Source organism: Mandrillus leucophaeus, unplaced genomic scaffold (genome assembly GCF_000951045.1).
Source record: "Mandrillus leucophaeus isolate KB7577 unplaced genomic scaffold, Mleu.le_1.0 Scaffold172, whole genome shotgun sequence".
NCBI classification, from domain to species: domain Eukaryota; kingdom Metazoa; phylum Chordata; class Mammalia; order Primates; family Cercopithecidae; genus Mandrillus; species Mandrillus leucophaeus.
The window spans coordinates 3,462,347-3,480,192 of record NW_012101721.1 but is presented as its reverse complement, the minus strand read 5'-3'; the positions used below and the strand labels follow the sequence as shown (position 1 = coordinate 3,480,192).

Here is a 17,846-nt window from a genome sequence, read left to right as displayed (position 1 = left end):
TTTTTTTTTTTAAATACAAGAATCCAAGTTATTGAAAGTTAGAAGTTCAGGTCCTGTTAAAATCACACTTTTTATTGGACATTTAATTCTGATTCCAGGTGACTAATTTTGTCAATTCTTTTTCCACAGGAAGCATCAAATTCCTAATGTATTTGCTGAAAATGTCCCTTAATATTGTTCACTTTATTGTCTTAAAAAATGTTTTGTGGCCAGGTGCGATGGCTCACGCCTGTAATCCCAGCACTTTGGGAGGCCAAGGCAGGTGGATCACCTGAGGTCAGAAGTTCAGGAGCAGGCTGGTCAACATGGTGAAACCCTGTCTCTACTAAATATACAAAAATGAGCTGGGCGTGGTGGTGGGTGCCTGTAATCCTAGCTACTTGGGAGGCTGAGGAAGGAGAATCGCTTGAACCCGGGAGGTGGAGGTTGCAGTGAGCCGAGATCGCGCCATTGCTCTCCAGCCTGGGCAACAAGAGCGAAACTTCATCTCAAAAAAAAAAAGTTTTGTATACAACAAGCAAGCAGCTTTTTTTGTTTTACCCTGTTGTAGCAAATTGCAGCTGCCATTGATTGTGAAATTTGTGACATGCTTTCTTCTAGTCTTTTTTACCTTTCCTCTTTCAGTGGTACTACCAGCTTCTCCATCTTTACTTGACTGTATCAATAGTATGCTTTGTTTTAAATTTTAAAATTTGTACATATTTTCTTAATCTAGAAAAAGAGTAATATCATAACTAAAATAAGTATTTCAATTTAACTACCTATTACCATTTATGTAGGTATCACCATAACTTGTGCTCTATGCATAAAATATTCAAATAAACACATTACAGTGTTATACTAGGGCATAGAGGAAAGAAAACTGTGATAGGATCAGTCTGGAGAAAAAATGATGATGGAATCAGTCTGTTGACACTGACTGGTTTGGCAATGTATTATATGAAATACTAGAAATGACATTTGTGCCTGTTGAGTGCTTGACAATACAACAGTAATATTTTATGTGATGCAGTGGTTGCAGTGAAATGTAGTTCTATCAAAACAGTGAAATTGTGTTTAATGGAAAGGTATTTTACCCTGCTGCTTTAAAATTTTTTTTCCATTCAAAAATTACAGGGAGGTCTTGTGCCTCCTTCACACAATTTTCTACAGTGTTAACATCTTAAATATTATATAGTAATATATAGTGCAGTATAGTGCAATATCAAAACCAGGAAATTAACATTGGTACAATTCATTGAGTTTATTTAGATTTCACCAGTTTTACATGTTCGTGTGTGTGTTTGTGTAGTTCTGTGCAATTTTTTCATATGTGTAAATTCATGTAACCACCACTACAGTCAAGATACAGAACTGTTCCAAAACCACAAGGCTCCTTTGTGCTGCCCCTTTATAAGGACACACCCCTGCTTCTGTTTTCAAACTTAAATTTCAATTAATCAAAACTTTAAAAAGTTGAATTTCTCAGTCACACTAGCCACATTTTAAGTGTTTAGTAGCAAAATGTGGTTGGTGGCTATCATATTGGACAATGCAGACTAGACTTTAGACGTTGTGAAGTATCTTAAAGGCTTTGAGATAATATGTTCACTTTCTTCTCAGGTGTGTGTGTGTGTGTTTGTGTTTAAAGAGACTTGATCTTGCTATGTTGCCCAGGCTGGATTTGAACTCCTAGGCTCAAGTGGTCCTCCCAGCTCAGCCTCCGGAATGGCTTTGTCACTGTGCCCTGCTCTTCTAAGGCTCTTAATCCCCTAAGTCTTCTTTTGTGAATCAGAACTAGGTTCATAACAGCTAGTCTCTTTTATGAGTCCTCTTCCTTCTACATTGGCCACTGGTTCTTAACTATTATTCAATTGATTAATAGGATGTTCTAAACATCATCCTCAATATGTGTTGGAAAAAACCACCATAACATATACTGTAGAGGAGGTATTGAAATACTCTGTTTTATAGACTAGTTATGTTTTACTATAAAGTACAAACACTCAGATTCTATGCATAGATGAAAAAAGTATGTTTATTCATTATTAAATAAGTGAGATTTTATTCTAAACTAGTTTCAAGTTAGAATGCAGAACTTCTGCGTGCTTGTCAAATCAGATCAGCAGCTTAGCACTAGATGATTATAATGTAGATGGCTTAATACCTCATTGTTACAGAGTACAGGCAGTAATATAGTACAGACAATTCATTTGAGCAGTGAAAATAAAATAATAATAATTGTGTGTCATGATTTGTCCCACGCAGTCAGTTGAGAAGGCTGTAGAATTATCTGTGCTGTTTTCTTCCCCATCATCTTAAAATTAAAGAATTCTAGAAAACCTAAGAATATTCCAGGACTGCGAATGGTTTCTTGTTTAAAACTTCTTTTTTTTAAAAAAATTCAGATCTGTCACTTGACTCTGACCTGGAAAATGAAAAAACGTCTACTGTCCCGTTGGCTGAGATGCTTGGAGACATGATCTGGGAGGACTTGTCTGAGTGCCTCATCAAAAACTGTTTGGTTTATTCTATTCCAACAAATAGCAGCAAATTACAGCAATATGAAGAGGTAAAGAGTCGCGATAGCATAGAAGGTTTTACGACACTGTTGATTATTATTGCTGTCTTTTGTTTTTCCTTGGAGATAGTTTGTTCTTTAGTTATACCTTTAAGCAAATTGTTAATAAGGAATAGAGACAAATTCCATATAACTTCGTTTTTCTCCTGGCTTCCTACCTCTTTAACTGCAGAAGCTTGTTTTCTTATTAAATATATTTTCTTTATATTCATTTATACTTACATTAGCTATAATAGCTATTGTGTGACATTTTACTTTTTTGCTTCTTTTTAGTGTTTCCTTGAGTACTAAAATAAGTATATTTATTTTAACTGTACTTTTACCAAGTAGAGTCAGACATTTCTATTGAAGATATTCTTTCTAATAAATTTAAGGCTGGAAATATGTATATTTTTATACCCAGTAATTGATGGTCCATTCTAAATCTTAAGTGAACAGCTTGGTTCTTATTTTTTATACATTGGATTTGAAATTCTAATATTGTAATGAAATATATGTATGTGATTCTTTTCTTTTTTTTGTGTGTATCTCAGATCATACAATCCACTGAAGAATTTGAAAATGCCCTAAAGGAAATGAGATTTTTAAAAGGAGATACTACAGATTTGCTGAAATATGCTCGTAACATCAATTCTCATTTTGCAAACAAGAAGTGCCAGGATGTGATTGTGGCAGCCAGAAATCTAATGACCTCTGAAATTCATAACACTGTGAAGGTATCAGGGTTATATTGCATTGTATATGAAGCTTTGTATATGAGAAAGCAACTCATTTTGAGATGCATATAGTAAAGTGGAAAAGAGGATGATGGTTGTTGAGCTGAGTCAAGTTATTAATCTTTTTTACATTGGTTTTGTCCCCGTTAAAGTGGTCCTAATCTCTACGTCTTCCATTGGGTATTGTGAAGTGCTGATAAGATAATGCACATGAAAGCCTTGTAAAAATGGAAAAAGTCTACATACATGTAATGGATTATTATTGTTGAAGTGAGATAGTAGATTATTCTCATCTTTATTTCTGAAGGTTTTAGGACACAACTTTGTGACAGGTACACTTGGGCTATATTATGTCCAGAAATTATATCCTGTTATACAAATGTTGACTTGAATAGAAGGACTAGTTTTAAAGGTAAAATAATAAAACAGGTAAATAAAAAGATAGGATATAAATAATTACCTGTAAAGGCAGTGGACTCTTAACCTTTTTTTTTCCTTCATTTCTTACATGTATGAAATAATGTATATACTTTGAATTGGGTATAAAGCAAAACATAGATTGAGGCAATCCCTTAACAGCAGACTTCAGCCATTTTCTGCTATCACTGAGGGAACTAGGCTTTTCTTCTTCATCCCTTCTTTTGCTGTGTCCCATTTTCCTTGGGGTACCCTATTATTGTGTCCACTTCAACAAAATATTTAATTAGCCATTTGAAATGCACAGATATTAACACTTTTTGAAGTAATTGTGGATTGTTAAGGGAGCAGAAATCTACTCAATACCAAGAACTGGGCTGTGGTTTCTTTTAACATAAATATCAATTGATTATGTCACTCTTCTGCAGAAAGTCCAGTAGCTTCCCATCTTATTTAGAGAAGACCCAGTAGCCTTACAGTGGACTACAAGGCCTTATCTGATCTGCCTCCTATTGCCTCTCTGACTCTATTTTCTATTGCATTCATCCTTCACTGTGCTGCAGGCACCCTGGACTTACTTCTGTTCCTTGAATGTGCTAGGCCTACTTGGTTTCTGAATCTCTGAACCACCTGTTACCTCTGCATGGAATATTCTTACTGCATATCATATGATTTGCTTTTTAAAAAGTACTTTCTGATCACTTAAAAAAATTTATAACCTCCCCTATTTCCTTCCTGTACCCCTTCCTTGCTGTATTTTTCTTTTTTTTATTTTTCATCAACCAACATTTTATAAGAATTGTTTATTGTTTCTCCCTCTAGAAAGTAAGCTCCATGAGGATAGAGTTTTGTGGGTTTTTTTTTTTTTTTGACTGTTTTGTTTATTGTTTTATCTCCAGCACTTAGAAAATACCTGGTACGTACATACTACTAGTATGTACTCAGTGCTTATGTGCTTACTAAGTACCTTTGGTAATGAATTCATATGTATCTCACAACTCCTTGATGTAAACAGCATTACTACTGAATTGCTCTGTGACTCTGGGCTTAATCTTTTCACCTCGTTGAACCTCATTTTCCTCTTCTGTACTGTGAGAGAACTAGATAATCTGAGTTTCCTACTCAAGTAATTTTGAGAGTTTGTAAAACTGCATTTTTCCTGAGTACTCAAGTCCTAATGTAGCTTCTTCTAGGTCAGGATATCTCAGCAGTGGCAGTGTTAACATTTGGGACCAGATAATTCTTTGCTGAGGGGGACTGTCCTATGGGTTATTTAGCAGCATCCTGACCTCTATTCCCTAGTTTCCAGTAGCACCTCTTCCAGTTGTGACAAGCTAAAATATTCCCCATACATTGCCAAATGCCCCCTGGAAGACAGAACTGTCCCTGATTGAGAACCACTGCTTTAGATTCCAGCCTGGTTCTTTCTCTTGACATTTAGGCCCTGGAATTAGATTTTCTAAACTTCACAACTTTGAAAAAGCTCCTCTTCCCTTTTCTAAAACACATTTCCAACTTAATTGCTTTTCATGGTCTTTTTCTCAATTCTCTTTATTCCCCTATGTGTACTAACTGTTTTCCCAAAAGATCTATAGTTATGTTTTTTGTTGTTGTGTGGTTTTTACATTTTGTCTTAAGAGACGTCTTATTAGGTCTAACATTCTTCCATCTTAGTTTCCTTTGTCCCTCCTCATGAAGTCACTTTTTCGAGTCTTATGTATCCAGGCCCACTATTTTTCAGACAAAGATTAGCATTTTTAATCATCTCTGTAAGTAAATTTTTTCATCATCATTCTGATCTTAGCCATAGTTTTTGACCACCCAGCCCCTGATATTTGTATTCTCATTTAAACTTCATAACAGCTCTCTGAAGTAGATATTATTAGACCATTTTACAGATTAGAAAGCCAAGTCCACTGACTTAAATGGTTTTATTAGACTTTGAACCTTTTCTGCCAGAAAATCTCTGTCAAAGTCCAGTGTGTGCAAAGCTGTTACTCTTGCAGTGGGAGTAGGGAGCCTGCTGCCTCTACATGCTTAATCTTTTTTTTTTTTTAACCCCTGAAACATCTTTGAGAAACAAGTTTCGAAAGCCATTATTAGTATATTATTTATTTTACAATGAGAAAATTGAGATCCAGAGAGGTTAAATGACTTTGTTAAAAGTTAGGGTAAAAAATATTACTGTTTTCACATTCACAGCCTACTGTTCTTTCATTTAGTCCCAACAAAGGAAATTTTTGATTGAAGCTGAAGCTTTTTTTTTTTTTTTTTTTTTATAATGGGAGGATATGCTAGTTTGAATGAGTTATTTCTTAGACTAAACCAACACATGTGCCTGGTACAAAATAATTTGTTCAAGAATCTAGACAATGGAACTCCAAATTATGCTGCTCTGTAATACTAATAGTCTAGTATGAGACAAATTATTTTTGAAGGTCTTTTTATTTAGCTGAAATCTTAGGCTAGTTGCACAGCTTTGCTATTTCAGGCAAGATTAAGAATGCTTGGGGCCGGGTGCGTTTGCTCATGCCTGTAATCCCAGCACTTTGGGAAGCCGAGGAGGGAGAATGAATTGAGCCCAGGAGTTCGAGACCAGCCTGGGCCATATAGCAAGACCTTTTCTCTACTAAAAATAAAAGTAAATTAGCTGGGTGTGGTGGTGCCTGTAGTCCCAGCTACGGGGGAGGTTGAGGCTACAGTGAGCTATGATTGTGCCACTGCACTCCAGCCTGGGTGACAGAGCAAGACCCTATCTCAAAAAGAACACTTAGAAGAATGTCACAGTAAAGGGGATTAAGGGGATTGTTTATCACTTATGACATGCTTTCATTTAGGATTCAGCAGTCATTAAAATATTGTCATAATTATTGAAATCTTCTAATTACTCTGTAGAGCCGTAGCTGTACCATGAAAGCAAGCAGTATCTTATTCTTCACCATGTGCTTATATTTGAATTATTCTGAAAACAATATATTTTCTATATTTCTGTGTTTGAATCTTAGATTATTCCTGATTCTAAGATAAATGTGCCGGAGTTACCCACTCCTGATGAGGATAACAAACTGGAAGTACAGAAAGTGTCCAATACTCAGTACAATGAAGTGGTGAATTTAGAGCCTGAAAATACATTGGACCAACATTCCTTTTCCTTGCCCACATGCCGGATCAGTGAATCAGTGAAGAAATTAATGGAACTTGCCTATCAGACTTTACTAGAGGCAACAACCAGTAGTGATCAATGGTACAAATTCTGGGTTGTGTGAAAATGGCAATGACTTGGTTAAATGCATACCCAACTAGATGTTTATCAGGAAAATTAGCTGGAATTCTTTGGGTTTTCTTATCCTAGAAGTTAATGCTTTTTCTGGAAAAAATCAAAACAAAACAAAACCCAGTGCATCACACAGATTTGTGTCTATCTCTAACTTTTATTTGCAATAGTGTAGATGTATGAGCAAGGTATAAGAAGTAGGTGCACTTGTATGGATGCACAAATGGATTTTTTGACATTAAAAATTGTTAATCACTTTTTAACAAAAGCTCTTCAATTGTTGTTGAATTTTTACTTTACTTTTTATTTGAATTGAATGATATTATACGAGAAAGCACATGCAAAGAACTTAGACTCTTACCTGGAAAATGATTAATACTTAAATGTTTATTATTGTGGTGGCAGTGGGTAATAGTCATATCTTCTATTCCAGCTTCCTTGGGCTCTTTAGCCTAACATTCTTTTTACCTTTTGAAACCCAGTCCCTAATTAATTTACGTTTTAAATGTTTATATTTAAAGCAATAACAATTTGTTAGGCAGCCGAAGGTAGAAGGGAAAGAATGGAACATGCCAAGGATCTGGCTTCACTCTTTCAAGATGACTTCTAATCTATATTGCATTCACGTTACCTTAAGTTCTATTCTATTATCTTATACAGAATCTGTTTTTGTCTAATAAGCTTCTTCCCTACTCCTAGACTAAATTGAGAAGAAAATGGCAGAGCGTGGACCAAGTTGATAGCAGCGCAGGTTTATAAAAGCTTCTTTAGTTTGAATCTGTGCTTAACAATTTCATTCTTCCTATCTTCATAAAGAAAACAGTTTCAGTTGGGGTTTGACCCAATCAAATTGCATCTTTAGATGGACTTCCAGAGTTCAGTTTTTATCTCACATACGAGCAAACCTCTTTATTTTATTCTGCTTTAGAAAGAACATGTCTCCCAAGATACTTCTCTGACTTTAATGAATCATTACATTCACATGTCCATTCAAAGTTAATTGTAAGAAGGAATAAAATGAACATAGGAGTGACCGTTGGCAAAATGAATATAGGACAGTTTCTTCACGTGGCACTCTTCTGAAATATATCAGACCAGAAGTTAGAGATGCAGGGCAATATTTCTTAAACTTTTTGAGAACACAAGACACCAAATAGTATTTGTATACTGACTATCTATGGACATTCTTTCCATTAAAAGTAATAGTTTTTAACAGGACAAACAAAACCACAGCTACAGTACAACAACCCCCTTTTTCATTATCAAACTCAAACAGCAGCTTCTGCACAAAAATGAAATAATTTAATCAGGTATTATAATAATCAAATAGTAACAGGGTTTTTGGGTGTGACTTATTTTCCTAAATATTTATAAAATCCCTGTAAGCTTTTAAGGTACATAGCTTAAGATATTCTTATGTAGAGGTAAGCTACACAAATCTTATGTTTGCCTTTTAAAAGTGCATTTTAATAATAATCTGTAGGTGTTTTAAGGCTAGATTTAAAGGGCAAAATATCTTGAGGGCTAGATTCTATCCTAGAAATGTTGATTCACCTCCTTGCATTGAGGAAAGAAGGAGAAAAGGTGAAAGCTGAAAGTCAGACTGATTCTAAAAGAACCAAGTGAGTGCTTTTATTGATACCTTGCCCTTTGCAGAGTGTATCAGTGAGTAGATGACATTTGCTTGAGGCTTAGCTCCATTTGTTACTGAAGGGATACTCTGGGTACTGGCAGAACAGAAATTGATAAATAGAAAAGAGGCTTTGGGTTGAATGCTGCTCTTCTTACAATTATTAGTGGATCCAGGTGTTTAGAATTGTAGTCTGGTTAGTAAATACTGGTTGAGACTATATTTCCATCTAGATTAATGGTGTTTTCCAGCAACCAAAGCAGGTGTTCTCTGCAACTGTAGTTTTAGCTTATGACTCTCACTGAAGATGCACTTAGTTTTATTTTTTTCTTATTTTTAGTGTATTCTTAGGCATTTCTGTTAAGTCTGTTTTCTTTTTAGTGCTGTTCAACTTTTCTACTCAGTGAGGAATATCTTCCATTTGTTCCATGATGTTGTACCAACATATCACAAGTAAGTACCACTGTATCTCATTTCTATATAATATTTGTATGTCTAAGATGTGTAAGTTAAGTTAAAACAAATAATTTTATATTCCCACTAAAGACATTTTGATTACTAACATTCATACTAAAATGCAGTAAATAATTTTAAGACGCATATTTAAAGGATTTGGTCATTTATTACTAAATTAATTAGGATTTTATAATCTTGCAGTGTAGTTAGTGATGCACATTTTAAAACTCAAAAGAACTACCTTGTTTTGATGCTAAGCATTTTCAGAACTGTTTTACTTAACACTAAGCCTCTAGTTCAGTTTTATTATTTGAATTAAAATGTTTAGATGTTTTTCATAAATATTTTTGATAACATGTCAACAAAGCTATTGCTTAGCCAAGAACTCTGAATTTCAAAGATGAGAATCAGCCAGGCACAGTGGCTCACACTTGTAATCCCAGCACTTTGGAAGGCAGAGGTGGGAGGATTGTTTGAGGCCAGAAGTTCGAGACTAGCCTGAGCAACATAGTGAGACACTCGTCTCTAATTAAAACAAAAACCAACCAAACAAAAAAAACCCCAAAAGCTGTTTACTATTTAAAGTATTTTTTAGTTCAGATTTTTGAATTATTGGGATGTTTTTAACTAGGCTCACCTGTTTTTATTATAAAAGCTTATTGTGAACCTTATTGGTTTTATTTGTATTCTCTTTACTGTGGTTTAACATTCTTGCTTCATTTTTTACTTAAGCAAAAGTAAAGAGAAAACATATTTGCATTAGCTGACAGCCTTGTCCTTGGGGATTCATAGACAGTTGGCTTAGACATTTCGTGACTCGGAAACATTTTTCACACTGTTGTGGAGTTAGATTTGCCTCTCTTCCTCCTTTGTGTAACATCAGAACTTTAGTGTGCGTCAGAATCACCTGGAAGTCTTGTTAAAACACAGAGTGCTCGATCCGTGCCCAAGGTTTCTGATTCAGTAGGTCTGGAGTGGGGCTTGGAATTTTAGCAGATTTCCAGGTGATACTGATGTTGCCTGTCAGGGGACCACATTTTGAGAACCACTGTCCTTAGATAATGGTTCTCAGCTTTGGCAGTATTTTATTTTATGTCATTTCATTTCAGTTCCATTCCGTTCATTTAATTTCATATTTTGAGACAGAGTCTAACTCTGTTGCCTAGGCTGGAGTGCACTGGTGCAATCATAGCTCACTGCAGCCTCAACCTACTGGGCTCAGGCGATCTTCCCATCTTAGCCTCCCAACTAGTTGGGACCGCAGGCACACACCACCACACTGTCTAATATTATTTATTATTTTTGTAAAGATGGGGTCTGTATATGTTGGGCAGGCTGGTCTTGAACTCCTTGGCTCAAGTGATCCTCCTGCCTTGGCCTCTCAGAATGCTGGTATTACAGTTGTGAGCCACTGTACCGGCCAAGCTTTGGCAGTATTTTAGAATAACTTATGGAGCTTTAAAAATATACATATTTACCCTCTTCCTAGAGCTTTTGATTTATGACTGATGTAAGACCCAGGCATTGTTGTTTTTGTTTTTAAGCCCCACAGGTGATTCTGATGTGTAGCCTGAAATAAGGACTATCTTGATTGTTGGCTTCTGAGTTGTATATCCTAGTTTTATATTGAGTTAGCAAACTAGAAACTGTTAATTGAATGACTGTTAGTGGGTAGATAGCAGAAATATAAGATAAGATTTCTTCCCAAGCTGGGTAGATAAGACTAATATGTGTAGAAGAATTAAGGCAGTGATTTTCAATCCTGGATGAAAATTAAAATCACCTGGGAAAATTTTAAAGCATAAATGCTGTGATTTCACTCTTAGAGCTTGTGATTTAATTTGGGGTAAAGTCTAAACATCTATATATTTTTAAAATTCCCAAATGACTCTTAATCTTTAGTTTTTGAAAACTAGTGAATTAGAAAATAATTGAACAGTTCATTATATAAATGAAGTAGGAATTCGGAGAAAGGTGAAGTAAACCTGTATTTCCATAGATGTATCCGTGTAAAACTTCAAGGATATTATTATACATAGCTCTGCTAGGTTTTCAGTGCAAAACATTGACTCAGGCAAACATCTTGACTCCCTTAATCTTTCTTTTTTGTTAATCACCAGGATAGTTTTATAGGATAAGATCCCATTCAGGCAGAACAGCCTCCCTCTAGGAGTGGGAGTGATGAGATTGTATCTTGTTATGTGTAGCATTTAGAAACTAGACAGTTATTAAAGCCTAGAAATACATTAGAGAAGTTGTGAGTTTCATCAACCCCAGCTTCAGTAACAGGTGGTTTCTTTGTTTGTCTGCCTCTCCTTCTGGCCTAGGGAGAACCTTCAAAAACTTCCCCAGTTGGCCGCTATTCATCACAACAACTGTATGTACATTGCTCACCACTTGTTGACCCTCGGGCATCAGTTCAGATTGCGTCTTGCCCCCATTCTTTGTGATGGCACTGCTACTTTTGTGGATCTTGTACCTGGCTTCAGGAGACTTGGTAACTGATACCTTAAATGTAGGAAAGCATATGGATTATGCAGCTTGTCAACATAGTATCTTTGTAGTTTTTGAATGAAATAATTAGAATGGTGGTCCTGAGCTGTATCGGAAAGTGGGAGGGCATTTAATCTGCAAGTGTTTCCAGTTATTTAATTGTATAAGGTGAGTGTAGTCTTTGTGGGAGACTTTTACTTTTTTGTAAGATGATTTCATGGTATGTTAGAGTTCCATACTGCAGTGCTAGTGTGCATTGAATTTGCCAGATCAGGATTATGTCATTAGAATGACACATAATAGGATTTATATTGTGACAATTCTGTTTATATTGTTGGTAAGAGCTCACCAATGTCAGTGCTAGTTTCTTTTGCAAAACCCCAAGACAGCTCCCCCATCTTACACCTCCCTTAGTTTTACTTGGGATTACTAAAAGGCAAAAGAAATGAAATGTGGAGTAAATCAATATGTTGATCATGGTAGAGAATCTATATGGTTCACTTAGTTTTTCAGTTCTTGACTTTTCCCTTAGGTGGTGTAGATATATCAGAATATGATGTAGTTCTTTTTTCTATAGTAATTTTTCTTAGCTGACTCTGGCTCTAAGCAAATTACTGGAAAAGACTTATTATCTGGAGGTTGGGTTTGAGAAACGGGCTAATGTATTCAAGGTGATTGTTTCTAGTAGCTTTAGGGCAGCTTTATGATATTATCTAGCAATTATTTTTATATAGGCAGAACAGATACGTGGTTTATGCATCTCTTGTCTATCCTGGTTTTCCAGTGTGTAATTGAACAGCTTTTAAAATTTTTTATTCTGTTTTTCCATCACAGGGACAGAATGCTTTTTGGCCCAAATGCGGGCACAGAAAGGTGAACTTCTGGAAAGATTATCAAGTGCTAGGAACTTTTCAAATATGGACGATGAAGAGAATTATTCTGTAGCAAGTAAAGCAGTCCGGCAGGTAGGAGGCTCTTGCTAGCACTGAAATTTGTATTCTATCCTTAGATGCCTTTTTTTTTTTTTTAAAGCAGAAAACAATATGTAACAAGTACTCAGTTGATTCCCTGCACCCCCACCTTTGGAAAATCTAGATACCTTTTACAGTCATGTTTAAGAACTTTTTCTTCCCCTCTCCCACCAAGACAACAGGAAACTATCCTTTCATTGACTCAATAATTGCAACTAGTTACCTAGAAAGTCTGTTGTAGCACGTAGTTGTTTCCTGAACTTAGATTTGGGAATTTTAAATATTGGCTTTTATCTTAATGCTCCGCTTTCTTAAGTGATTTATCTTTTTGCTGCAGTTTTCCTATCCTCAGGTTGATGAATCTGCTTTTCATCTACCAGGGATATCACTATGGTTAAATGTTCAAGAAGCATATATCCTTAGTTACTTTACCTCATTTTGGCATAATGCCACTTTCGCTATAAACTCACAAATGATAAATGTAAATCTGGAAAATATGAGTCACAATAATCTTTCTTCCACGTAAATAGCTGTATTCTTCTACAGGTACTGCACCAACTAAAGAGACTTGGAATTGTGTGGCAGGATGTCCTGCCAGTGAATATATATTGCAAAGCTATGGGGACTTTACTCAATACAGCAGTTTCTGAGATCATTGGCAAAATTACTGCCCTAGAGGTAAGGGCCATTAGATGCTACCCCAGCCTTGAGATGCAATTCATGTCCCAGATTGTGACTTTGCTGAGAAAGTGATGTTGAAGAAACTGTTCATGTTTTCATGTCTAACTCATGCTGTTATTTTTTGTCTTTCAGTTTTGTTTTATTTCTATTTTACTAGAAACTGGTTAATCTCTTTTATACGAAAGTAGGATTTAACTGTTTGTCAACATACCATCTTGATTATGAATGAGGAAGTTAGAAACTGGGTAGTGGTCCTGAGATGCATTGCATAGTGTAAAGTCATTTAATTTGCAAGTAAACTCAATAATTTGATTTAGTAAAGTGAATGCAGTCTTGTGCAGGTTCCATTTTTCCAACACACTGTTGCAGTTTAAATTTTACATGTGATTCTTCAGGAAAAGTGGCTGGACTTGGCCAGCTGATGCCTCTAAATCATAGATTGACTAAATCCTTATTTGTAATCACATCCACTGCTTTGCAACAAGCTGTGCGACATTCTATTGGAGAAACGGGCTCTTTCATGCAGGCAAACTAAATTACTGACAATCTGTTGAAACATATTTTGTGTCATTCTTATATAAAAGTATTGTCAGAGAGCTGATGAAAAGTAGTGTCTAGTAAGTTGTGCTAAATTGGTTGGAAAACATTGTTGTAGCCAACCCACCTGGACAGCACGCATCAAAGATCTGCTGCCCTTTCCCCACTTCTGAGCTGGCCCAATTCTGTTCTATTGTCTTTCCTCTATGCAAAACCAGGACATATCTACTGAAGATGGCGATAGATTATATTCCTTATGCAAAACAGTGATGGATGAAGGACCCCAAGTATTTGCACCTTTATCTGAAGAAAGCAAGAACAAGAAATATCAAGAAGAGGTTCCAGTCTATGTGCCAAAATGGATGCCATTCAAGGAATTGATGATGATGCTACAAGCCAGCTTGCAAGAAATTGGGGATCGGTATGTGTAACCGTTCTATAGAGGCATATAACTCTCCATAGCTACAAAAGAGTAATAGTGCCCTTGATAGCAGGGCTTTTCCCTGTTTGCTGATGTTACTCATGAAAGACTTTCATAATGAGTAGGAGTAGCTGGGGCCTTTTCATGATCTATCATAGTGCAGATCTCATTACCACTTTCCCATATTTGATAACATAACAACTTCTTATCCATATTATTTTGGTCTTGAATATGTGGTTTTGGCATGCTGTACAAATGATCTGGCAACTATAAGAATTACAGCCTTCTGACATCTGGATGGAAATTGTTGCTCACTTTAAGGAACAGTGGATGCTTTTTTTTTTTTGAGACATGGTCTTACTCTGTCACCCAGGTTGGAGTGCAGTGGCTCAATCATTGCTTACTGCAGACTCAAACTCGTGGGCTTAAGGGATTCTCCCACCTCAGCCTCCTGAGTAGCTGGGATTACAGGTGCCTACCATCACACCTGGCTAATTTATTTTATTTTATCATTTTATTATTTATTATTTATTTGATTTGATTTGTTTTCTTTTGTTTTGTTTTACAGATGAGGTTTCTCTATGTTGCCCAGGCTGGTCTCAAACTCCTGGCCTCCCAAAATGCTGGGATTACAGGAATGAGCCACTGCAGCCAGCCTGGATGAATTTTCAGAATTACTTTAATATATTAACAGAGAAGTGACTTTGATCTGTCTGAAATACTGAGCATCAAACTACTGTTTGATCGCAGTCTTTCTGCAGGGAGTGCAGTAGTTTTAAAGGTTAAGGACCATGTACCTAGTAGAGATTCATCCTTTCTTAAATGTAGTAGATGATGTTTTCTCTCAACACCATCAGTTAATGTTGCTGTGCCCAGTGAGTGTATGCTATATCATATCATAGTGTGCAGAGGCCATCGCACAAAACAGAATAGATGCGGGTCGGTTACGCATTCATGGATGCTTTCATATTGTCTTGGTAGATTATTGGTTGGTATGTATACCTTACATAGAGGACTCTCTGTAGAGGCCTTAAGGTCATCTCCATCCCTGTAGGTACTTGTCTGTCTGCTTTAGCTTGGTTTACTACAGATGTCTGGTTATATTGGACCAGTCATCCTAGATGTGTCTGAGTTGTTTGCTGCAAATATTAGTCATTCGTACAATGTAAACAAGATCTCTACTTGAAAAAAAAAATCACGTCAGAATACCTCCAATCACATTTCATAGAAAGTTTAGATTTATTCATTTATTATTTACAAGTCCTTAGTGGGTAACAAAGATGCTTTTAAGTAGTAGGCTCCAGTGGGCAGTAGATAAGAATTTTTCTATGTGTTAAAGGGCCTTCTTGCAGTCTAAGAATGATCATTAATTCCTTGTTATAAGAAAAATTATAACAGTATAACTCAACTTCTTTTTACTGCCTAGGAAATTTTTTTTCCCCAGAGATTTCTGTAAATATAAGGCTAAAGTTGTAAAATATACATATGAAGGAATACAGTAGATATACTCTATATTTACAATGTAAAGAAAAAGAATAAATTTCATGTACCTGTTACCCAACTGAAGAAAAATAATACCCGTATTTTGAAAATCCATGTATACCCTTCTCCAAATGCTCTCCATGAGGGGTAACTACTATCTTGACTTTTATGCTATTTATTTCCTTGCCTTTCTTTATAGTTTTACCACATTTACATGTATTCCTAAATAATATAAAGTTTAGACTTGCCTTTTTTTGAACTTGGTATAAGTAGAATCATCTGTAACTTACTTCTTTTGTTCAATATTATTATTGTTTTTGAAATTTATTCTTTTTTTTTGAGATGGAGTCTCACTCTGTCACCCAGGCTGGAGTGCAGTGGTGTGATATCGGCTCACTGCAACCTCTGCCTCCCAGGCTCCAGCAATTCTCCTGCCTCAGCCTCCCGAGTAGCTGGGATTAAAGGTGCCCATCACCACACCCGGCTAATTTTTGTATTTTCAGTAGAGATGGGGTTTCACCATGTTGTCTAGGCTGGTCTTGAACTCCTGACCTCATGTGATCTACCTGCCTCGGCCTCCCAAAGTGTTGGAATTACAGGCGTGAGCCACCGCGCCTGGCCTGAAATCCATTCTTGATGGTATATGTAGCTGCAGTTCATTTTCACCACTGTGTCATTCCACTGTACAAATATTTCATAGTTTATTTGTCCTATTTAGTCTCATTTTCACCAGTATTTGGAATTACCAGACTGGAAAATTTCAGCTGATCTAATTGGCATACAATGATAGGTTATTGTCATTTTAATTTGCATTTCCGTAAATTCTAATGATGTTGAGCACGTTTTCATTGGTCATTCATGTTTCTTCTATTATGTAATGCCTGTTCATATTTTTTGCCCTTTATTCTAATAGGTTGTTTGTGGTTTCACTATTGATTCATGGGACTTCTTTATATATTTTTACACTAGTCCTTTGTCAGTTAAAATTGGTTGCCTGTGGCTTACTTTGTAATACAGTTACAGAGCCTAAGGCGTGAGAGTATGGTCATAATTATTAGTTCAAAGAGGACTTGGTATAGAATAAGGGAGAACAGTCTCATACTCTTCACTTGGTCTTTTCATCTGGCTGTGCTGATACCAGTTGTAGTGGGTGAGCAAAGAGGTCAAAGACATTGTGGGGTAGTTCTACAAAGAAGAGGAAGGATGCCCAGAATTTGTTTTATTTCTGTTTCAAGCAAATAAGCATGTGGATCAAATAGGCAATTTTTAAGTCTTGCTTATACTTCCGAGACCTAATAGGAAATGAAACTCTATCTTCTGTTTTGCAGGTGGGCAGATGGAAAAGGACCCCTGGCAGCTGCTTTCTCTTCCAGTGAAGTAAAAGCTTTAATTCGTGCCTTGTTTCAGAACACAGAAAGAAGAGCAGCTGCCCTTGCTAAAATTAAATAGCTCCATCTTCTTAAGAAAGCTATGTCTTGAATATGTGGATTCTTCCCTTGGCATAATTACTCCCTTAAAGACTTCTTTGAATTGCCCATTGGTTTTGGTGAACCAGTACATCATGGAAGTTTGACTTTACAGAAGAACGTCTTACCTTCTGGCCTGTATGAGGCTTTGTTTAAGAACTGTTTATTAAGATAAATTGTCAAGTAAAGCACCTCAATTCATTGACTTTCTAGCCATCTTCCTTTGATTAGCTAACAAACTGTCAGGCAGCATTATTTCATGCTGCTTCCAGAGCCCTCTGGGAACATATACATTGTAAATGCAGGCCTTGGCTTTGGACTAAGGAATCGGGAGATTCCAGGAGTCGGGGTAGAGAATTTCTGAGCAAATGGGTGATATTTTAGGGGTGTAGGGGGAGGGAAGGGAAGAATTGACACCATATTTGGCCTTGCAGGAATTAAGGAGACTTCCTGTAATATTTCTTTCCAATAAATAATGCTTTTTACAATTAAGGGTGAGTGTCTTTAATAACATGGGAGCTTTGACAAAAGAGACCAACAAGATTTCTTATGTTCTATGCCATCCTTTTTATTGAGGTTTATGACCGTCACACAGGACTCACTGACTGGTCATCTTCATTCATCAGAACACTACCTGATAATTTTTCAGAATTCTTGGAACTCCTAGGACTTTCTTTAAGCATACATTTTTGGCACTTTTTTGCTATTTCAACTAAATTTTATTTTCTTGGTTGGACTTTTC

The 17,846-nt window shown here is 36.2% G+C and overlaps 1 protein-coding gene across 1 annotated transcript in view; it reads left to right on the top strand.

Moving 5' to 3' along the window:
* ZW10 (zw10 kinetochore protein) overlaps positions 1 to 17,592 on the top strand; it is a 57,040-nt gene extending 39,448 nt beyond the window's left edge. The window contains exons 7-15 of the mRNA XM_011977063.1: positions 2,382 to 2,551; positions 3,094 to 3,276; positions 6,699 to 6,937; positions 8,979 to 9,050; positions 11,381 to 11,550; positions 12,381 to 12,511; positions 13,064 to 13,195; positions 13,954 to 14,156; positions 16,967 to 17,592. Coding sequence (XP_011832453.1) covers positions 2,382 to 2,551; positions 3,094 to 3,276; positions 6,699 to 6,937; positions 8,979 to 9,050; positions 11,381 to 11,550; positions 12,381 to 12,511; positions 13,064 to 13,195; positions 13,954 to 14,156; positions 16,967 to 17,087 — 1,421 coding nt within the window. The 3' untranslated portion in view covers positions 17,088 to 17,592. The remainder of the gene's footprint in view (positions 1 to 2,381; positions 2,552 to 3,093; positions 3,277 to 6,698; positions 6,938 to 8,978; positions 9,051 to 11,380; positions 11,551 to 12,380; positions 12,512 to 13,063; positions 13,196 to 13,953; positions 14,157 to 16,966) is intronic.
* Positions 17,593 to 17,846: the final 254 nt, after the last annotated feature.